Source organism: Amblyomma maculatum, chromosome 1 (assembly GCF_055883805.1).
Source record: "Amblyomma maculatum isolate TAMU_Amacu chromosome 1, ASM5588380v1, whole genome shotgun sequence".
NCBI lineage: Eukaryota > Metazoa > Arthropoda > Arachnida > Ixodida > Ixodidae > Amblyomma > Amblyomma maculatum.
The window spans coordinates 279782302-279791200 of NC_139344.1; the positions used below are offsets into that span (position 1 = coordinate 279782302).

The 8899-nt window shown below is 43.5% G+C and overlaps 2 protein-coding genes across 2 annotated transcripts; one reads left to right on the forward strand and one right to left on the reverse strand.

Moving 5' to 3' along the window:
- Positions 1-1354, forward strand: LOC146206658 (uncharacterized). Its single transcript, XM_084591426.1, has one exon. The coding sequence runs from the start codon at positions 311-313 to the stop codon at positions 908-910; it is 600 nt and encodes a 199-aa protein (XP_084447552.1). The 5' UTR covers positions 1-310; the 3' UTR covers positions 911-1354.
- Positions 1355-2402: 1048 nt separating this feature from the next.
- On the reverse strand, positions 2403-5795 carry Marcal1 (SWI/SNF-related matrix-associated actin-dependent regulator of chromatin subfamily A-like protein 1). Its single transcript, XM_084591425.1, has one exon. The coding sequence runs from the start codon at positions 5430-5432 to the stop codon at positions 3471-3473; it is 1962 nt and encodes a 653-aa protein (XP_084447551.1). The 5' UTR covers positions 5433-5795; the 3' UTR covers positions 2403-3470.
- Positions 5796-8899: the final 3104 nt, after the last annotated feature.

The window sequence follows — 8899 nt, forward strand, 5'->3', positions numbered from 1 at the left end:
TTTTCTTTTCTTAAGACTGGGGTACCAACACGGTGCCCACCCGATACAAAGGTAATAGTCAATAAATCATCATGCCTTCTAAGAGTGGCGGGACGCCGAGCGGTAAATCCGCGAAGTGAAAAGGTACTTGGCTACTTTGGGCATGCGCTATCTGCTGCTCATTTTTCGGCTGCAGCATTTACCAGGCTGTAGGCCCTTTTACTGCTTTTACGTCGTGAGTACAAAAGAAAAAGTCTGCCGTACACACTGTACTGCCCAAGAAACGCCCATTTCGTCCTAGTGCTCGCAGTGTGCGGTCGTCACAACCAACATGGTTTTGGCATTTTTCATTGCATCGGTGTCGGAAAAAACATCGGGGATTATCTACTCGACATTCTACGGATGGAATGACACACGACGGCTTAGTGATATTGCTCTTACTAGCCGTGCCGCCGACTCCAGCGATCTCGAGTCGGTTAGGGGACCAAGCGAAATGAATGAAGAACAGAAGACTCGGTCAGACCTCCTGAAACGTATTCACCAAAATGTGATAGAGGAGATGAAAAGCGCACCGCCCGAAGTATCAAGCTCGTCCAGCGACGTCACCATGCATCTGACTGAGCGCAAAGGGCAATTCTTCAGCGACACCGACGTGGGCGACTGCATTGTTATGTGGCACTCTTTCGGCGATTGCTGCTTTGTGGCCATCTGCGACGAAACAGAAAACATCGGTCTTGCTGGCTACTGCTTAAAGCTGGTCATTCAGAGCGTTTCTTCGCACATAATTTTCTTAACACCTGCAGAACTAAACGCTAAAATCGGCCTCCTGCGCAGCATAGTGGATCTTTACATGCCTAGCGGAAGGTTCTTATTCATCAGTCAAAGCACTGTGAAGCAGTATGAACATATGCTGCACAAAGTTGTGTCGTGAGTGCTAGACGCTTTGTTGCGTGGTCAAGGACTACCCTTAGTACGACCAAATTGGAGCATTGTGCCGCACGTGCACAAGAAAATGCACTTGTGGCGTTCATGTCCCTCAAACCAAATCAGGCGCTCAAGCAATGTCTAGATACCATTATTTTTTGCAGTTAGCGCTACACGTCCAGATCGAATGTTGTTATAGGTATGTCGCAATTACACCTGCAAGCCAGTCAAATCTTGCCTGATTATAACAGTGCTCATGAGCACAAAATGTCAATACTGTCCAAACGTAATACTAAACACTGTTGTTCTTGAAAGACAAGTCCAAAAAGTAGCCATAAATTTGCATGCCAGCACAGAAGCAGAGAGTATACTATGTTAGTCATAAGGTCATGACGAAAACTTATATGTGCCTTATCTGACTGAAATTTATGAATAAAATATTTTCTACTAAATAGCAGGTTGCTTATAACAAAGTTGCACGCATGAGAAATGGGAATTAGAGTACACATTTCTTAGCCAGAGTTCATGTCCGTAGATCCTCATGGTTATGTCGAATGTACTAGTAGAGGCTGCAAATAGCACTTGTGCCTGTGTGGTAGGGGTGTCAGAATGCCAAGTAAATTGTACACACCAAGAGAGCTCTTAACCACTCCAGACTACCACAGAAAGGCTTCATGTGCAACATATGTAACGTCCCCTAAAAACTGTTTTCATCTTCAAAATGCTGCTAAGTAGGATGTGCTGCCCAATGTTATGAAAACACTGCTATCCAGTGCCATGAAAAAGCCCAATATCTTCAACTTGCACAGTTAGGCACAGGCGTCTTGGGCCATTATCACTCTATTTGCAATAATGCTAGCCCCAAGGTAGGAGTCTTGGCAGGGTGGGAATGTCAACAGTGAACATCAAAATAGCAAAAACAATAATAAAATAATGTCTAAAAGAACAAAATGCATGAAACCGTGGACACATGAATGGGATTACAAAACAAAAAAGTGACTGTAAATGACAATGACTAAATTTCACACACTACGTTCAATGAATGCCTGAAATTGCTGGATGTCTTCCACCTCAAACCACGCACCATCGAGGCCGTTCCACTCTACAACCGTACGAGGGAAGAATGAATACTTACATTTTTCGTTTGAAAAGGAAGCAAAGTAAAAGGATTTCTGCGTCTCGTAGCGTAACCAGAAGAAAGTGTGACAAATTCATGAGTGTTGCTACTTAATTTGCCTTTTACAACTTTAAACAGGAAACGCAAGCATGCTATCTTATTTCTGTTTGATAATGCAATCAAACCTACTCTATCCCCGAGTCCGTAACCGACATTTTGCCATATTGATTGAAGATAAACCTGACTGCTTTCTTTTGTACTCTTTCCACTTTATTAATGCTGACTAAAGTAAACGGATCCCAAATTATATTGCCGTATTCAAGAAGTAACACGAGAGATTTATACGCTAGCAGCATAATCCTTTGACGAGTTACGGAGACATCGCTTCAAGTAATGTAATTTTGTCATGAATTTATTAACAATGTGTGTAATATGATGGTCCCAATGCAAATCGTGAGTTATGTGAAGACCTAGGTACTTATATTCAGAAGCTCGGACAAGTTGGTTACCGTGAGCTGATAGTCAAAAAGTCAGTAGACGCTTCTTATTTGTCACAGTTAAAACAACACTTTTGGCATAGTTTACACACATCTGTCAGGTATCACACCACTTCAGAAGCCGATTGAGGTCAGTGTTCAACTTAACATACCTTCATGTGAATTAATAACAGAATACAATACACAGTCGTCAGCATATAACCAGAGCTTTGTGCCACAACCATCAACAATGTCATTAATAAAAATCAGAAAAAGTAATGGTCCCAATACTGATCCTTGGGGTACCCCAGATTCAACTGGCAAAAATTTAGAAGTTTTCTATAAACAACATATTGGTGTCTAGATGTCAGGTATGCTTGAAACCAGTTACAGAGTATAGAATTTTTTAATATGCTACGAAGTTTAATTAGTAGTTTCAAGTGAGAGAACTTATCAAATGGTCTTATCGAAGCAAGCATTAACAGCATCTTGCAGACAATTTTATGTAACAGCATGGAAGTTCCTGTACATAGTGCAGCATTTTTCAAACTATTTGCATCCACGAACTGAAGTGAAAACTCTCTAGTATTGAAGCGAGAGTCACACTAGAAAACACAATGTGTGAATTTATCTTTGACCCCGAATCTGGTTTCCATTTTTGTGCAGCGCTGTGCCACTTTTGCAAAAGTTTCTAAATTGTTTGGTTTGGTTTGCGAGATTTGACGCACCAAAGCGACTCGGTGTAGTGGAGGGCTCCGGAAATTTCGACCTCCTGGGTTTAAAGAAATGTACATTCGTTTAGCAATAAAAATCTTCATGCAAAATAAGCATTGTCACTGATGTGGGCGAATACGGATTGGTTGGTATATGTTGACGAAAAGGATTAAACACCGCTAGGAAGATGGGACAAGTGCAAGTGTTCATCTGCTCACTTGTCCAATCTTCCTAGCGCTGTTTCATTTTTCTCATCATCACTAAACCTTCGTCTTTTTTGCAGTAGAACAGTCATCAATGCTGCCTTCATCCATAAAATCTACCCAAAACTCATCAGCAGGATAAAAGTCCTCCAAAAGCGGCTGCTTTGCATCAGCAGAGACCTTTAGGTCAACATCATAAAAGCTGTCTTTGCTCAGACCTGCTTTGCCCAGTGTTTCCAGTTTGTTGCACACCATTGGCCAGATGTAATCATCAGCAGTCCCTTTTGCCACAAGGTACTGAATAACTACACAGTTCTGTTGTCCAATTCGATGAACCCTGTCCTCTGCCTGGGTGAGTATGCCTGGATTCCAGAATAGTTCCGCAAAGATGACCAAGCTTGCAGAGCTCAGTGTTATGCCAGCATTAGCAGCTGTGATGCTCAGCACAGCCACTTTGCACGTGTCATCATACTGGAATTTGTCACAGAGTTGCTTGCGCAATTCGGCGGATGTCTTGCCATCGATGCGAATGTAACTGCAGCTCTTTCTCTTAAGCAGGTCACAGATGCTGTCCAAGACTGCCTGGTGGTGAGCAAAGCAGAGAAACTTGTGTTCACCTTCCACTAAGTCCCCTATGTACTTGCACACAGCCTTGGTTTTGTGGATGCCAGTTTCATGAAAATAGGCCAGCAAAACTCCTCTTTTCTCCATAGCCTGAAGCTTGTTGTTGTGCATTTCCCGAGCCATATGCTGCAATACTTTATCCGTTGACTTCATGTAAGAGGGATCTAGCAACACAACTTGCCTTTGTTTGGCTGGCAACTGTGACAGCACATCCGCCTTCAGTCTTCGTATCATTACTGTTCTCTCGAGAAAAAGCTGCAGCTCATGCATGTTGGACGAACCAGAGAAGTCCCATCCCCACTGGTTTTTCTGTCCATTGCAATAACGGATGCCAAACTCTTGCATACCAGGGAAACACTTAGGCTGCACAGCACATATCTGGGTATATAGTTCAATTGGCCTCGACAGTGCTGGTGTACCAGTCAGCAGGACTACTCTCTTGGCCTTGGAAAGGGCTTTCTGGCAGGCTTGTGTTCGTGCCGTCTTTGGGTTTTTGATAAAGTGGCTCTCGTCAAGAATGACAACTTGAAATCTATTGCAAAGTTCTTGAGTTTTCTTGGTAAGCAGGTCATAACTGGTGATGATAACTTGGTGAAGTAGGCCAACATCATCAGTGCCAGTTACTAACACAGTCACTTGCTCATCACTCAGAGATGGCATCCAACGCAGGAAGGCTTCTTTCCAAGCAAACCGTACTGAGGATGGCGTTACTACAAGCACTGGCCATTCTTCTCTATAGTAGGCAGCTATTCCGATGCCCTGTATAGTCTTTCCAAGTCCCATGTCATCAGCGATCAAGATGCGGCCTTTGCGCCGCACGGCGGTGCAAACGCCTTCTTTTTGAAACGGCAGAAGTGCTTGTTCAAGCTTGCAGTCGACGTTGGCCAGGCTGACCTCGTAAGTGTCCGGCGTTTCGGTGAACGCTTTTAGAACGTGTCTAGGAATCTCGGCCACGAGAACTGCAGGCCTCAAGCACTTGAGCTTATCCATTAAAGAGTTGTGGCACGTGAGAAGAAAGCTCCAGCGTCTCTTCTCGGCATCGTACATTCGCGACGGGATAGTCCGAAATATTTCGATCATCTGTTGGTGGTACGGAGCATCCACTAGGAACCTTTCGTTGGAAATGACGACGCATGATCCGGACAATGGTTTCGCTGAAGCCGTTTTTGGCGACTCATTTCGACACGAAACACTTCCCAAGTATTGTGCGCCACTCTGGCCGTTTTTCTGCCGCTGCTCTGCATTTGCAGGTTGGCTCGGTGTACAACGCAAGGTGTCAGTAAGCAGACCAGATGCTGATGCAGCTTTAAGTCTTTCGACGCGGCGGGCGAGAGCTTTCTTCCTATTTTCTTCGATTAGTCTCTTCTGTGCTTCTGTCAGTACTTCATTACTCATTTCCTTTCTTCTTAAAACCAACCTTGCTTTGCTCAATGTGTCGGCAAAGGCGCCAGCAAGCCACGTTGAAAACTGAAAACTGACGTTTACAGTGATTACGCTGAGATCCAGTGTCCATCAACACCCACCAATTCAAAGGTAGCGGCTCAACCTTCAAATTTCGCGCATAACGCAGGGAGCAACGTATTACAGCAGCATTTGCGGTATCACAGCAGAGGCGGTTAGCAGCAAACAACAAAAGGACATTAAAAAAAAAAGACCAGGCACGCACTGAAGTCACGAGCCCCCACCTAGCCAACAACGTTATGAACTTATAGAGGTCACGTCATGCCACGGCCGGTCTCGAGGGAGAAGGGAGAGTGCGCGCGCCTCGAGACCGTCACTCTAGCCACTGTACACTGTACCGTCATGGATGGATGGATGAAATGGATGGAATATAGGAGCGTCCCCTTTGAAACGGGGTGGTAGCAGTAGCTATCATGCTCATTTTTCTCCATTTATCTTAATTATTGATTTAGAATGGTTAACTAAACCATCATTCTATTTATTAAATTTTGCTCCTACATTACTAACATTATGTCACTTCTCTGCTTTTAAGCCACCAAACCAATCTTCCAGCCGTTTTTTGCTAGTTTCCACCGCCGGCTTATTCACCCGGCCACTGTTATCTCTAAACCCCAGAGCTTCAGGAGGAACAGTGATTGCGCCTGCATCAACTTCCGGATGGATACCATTGCATTCGAGTATAATATGGTCAATTGTTTCACTGGAGTTTCCACATACAGCACATGCGTCATCTCCATTATTAAACTTCTTTTTGTAGCTGCGTGTTCTAAGGCACCCTGATCTAGCTTCAAAAAGTAGGGCACTGCCTCTTGAGTTATCAAAGAAATCTTCCTTCCTGATCTGCATTTTCCACTTGCGGTATAATTCCACTCTGTTTTTTTTTCCATCGAATTTATCCAATTTTTACCTTCTGTGTTTTTCACCTGTTGCTTAATGCTCTTTATTTCTCCGTCCTTGTTACTAGCATACTTACTAGTTAGTTTCCTAGTTCTTTTCCTCCATTGTGAGTCAACGCTTTTTAGGTACAGGTATTTAAATACCTTAGCTGCCCATCTGTTACTGTCCAATTTCCTCAGGCGTTCCTCATATAATATTTTAATCTGAACTTCCCGTACTTCGAAAGATGCCCAGCCCATATCTCCCTGTACCGCCTCATTTGTAGTTTTGCCGTGGGCACCTAGTGCTAATCGTCCAAAGGATCTCTGATTTGTTTCTAATGTCGACTGTACCTCTGATTTTAGGCACAAAACCGCATTTCCGAAAGTAAGTCCGGGCACCATAATTCCTTTCCAAATACCCCTCAATACCTCATACCTATTGTATCGATCCCCACAATGCCTTATGCTTCATTATCCCGACATTCCTTCGCCCTTTGGCCTTAAGTGATTGCTCATGCTTTCCAATGTATGCCAATCCTTCGTTTACCCATACCCCCAAATATTTATATTCTGCTACTCTAGGTATTTCAAGGCCTTGTATTTTAAGACCCTGATCAGTTGAGCCGTTGAAAATCATCAGACCCGACTTAACTGCGCTGAAACTGAAGCCTAGAGCGTCCCCTTCGTCTCCGCAATACTTAACTAGAGTTTGCAATTCTTCCAGACTCTCAGCTAGCAGCACAATATCGTCTGCATACATTAAACCGGGGAGCCGCTGCTCTACCGCCTTTCCACCTAATGTATATGACAGGTTAAAACCTAGGTTACTGTCTTGTATCCTCCGTTCCAGGTTTATCATATAAAGCATGAACAGCACCGGTGATAGAGGACAGCCTTGTCTTAATCCTTTGCATACTTTGACATCCTCCGTACTTCTTATCCCTTCCCGCGTAATTTCTACTTTGTTATCCCGGTATATTTCCTGTAGGAACTCTATTATCTCATAACCAATACCTTCTTCTTTTAATATGTTCCACAGGAGTTCCCTGCTTACGTTGTCGTACGCCCCGTTTATGTCCAAGAAGGCCAAATACAAAGGTCTATTTTCCACTCTAGATATTTCGATGCATTGGGTAAGCACGAACAGGCTATCATCTAAGCGCCTACCATTTCTAACCTTTTCCCATTTCTACCTGTCTACGCCTGGCGTCACCTCGCGGCATGAAGGTTCAACTAAAACGTTTGAATAACTATTATAACGTTCGGTTCGGTTCCCACCATCGGCACGTTGTTTTTTCTGCTACTTTGTGTTTAATTATCTTTCCCATAAACAAGATTACATTACTAATTTCTGTGATTATCCAAGTAAACATTAAAAAAAAAGGACATAAAGTAACATCCCCTACGGTTTCCTTGGCCTCGCCGACTGTTGGCTTCTTTCCTTCATGTATTATAATGTTGCTTTCTTTAAAGCTTTACGACAATACAGGTAAAAGTCATGTTTTTAACGGTCCGCCTCCTTGGCCCGCTCAAGGCTTGACGGAAGAGAATGTTAGTCCGTTTTTACCTTTTTATTACTGATGCTATACTGATGCTGAAGTGTACATGCTTCTCGGATGTGTCATGCTCACAACTGTAAGCATGAAAACATGCAATGTAAACTTGAAATGATTACGAATAGGGTCAGCAAGCCGTCCTGGTATGGGCAGCACTGCCTCTCGCTACCCATGCACGCCTGGGCCACCCGCCTTGAATGCTAAATAAAGTAAAGTATTATTATAACCGGCTACAGCAAAAGAAAAACTTTGCGCCGTTACACCTTTCGTCTGCAGTCACTGGTGAGGAAACCATGCAAAAACAGATACATTGTTGTGTAAGCAATGATTTGCTGATTTAACTCCAGACAACGAAACACGATTTCACTAGCCAAGCAATCAGCGTGAGCACGCACAAAATCACAGACAAATACGATCGAACAGATGGATAGTTTCCTGCTTGCATGTGCAGACCTACTACATGGTGCTATGGAGTTTATTCTTGTCCTGTGTGGAAAGAGAGACAGTTAAAGACTGTTTCAGGGATAAAAATTAACAGTATTTTTATATGCTCTGGGTCAGATAGTCAGGAAAATCTTCACATTCAGGACTGCACTAACATTTTGAGGTAACAGCGCGGAACACAGGACGGGAGCACAAGATTAGAGGACGACACAACGAGCGCTGAGTTTTCCAAAATAAACGTTGTTGAAAGTCAGCGCTCGTTGTGTCGTCCTCTAATCTTGTGCTCCCGTCCTGTGTTCCGCACTGTTACCTCAAGATGCATAACCAACATGCCCAAGCTGCTATTCTAGCACTAACATTGTCCAGCTAGTTTTCATCTTTCATTGTACGGCACATAGAAAAGCTGGCAGCAGAGATACATGGTATAAAACCAAATTTTGCTGTTCAGCAAAGCAGCTTTATAATGGCCTATGTGCTGCTAAACGTGCATGCGAAATTTAAATGAATGTCTACATATAAGCTA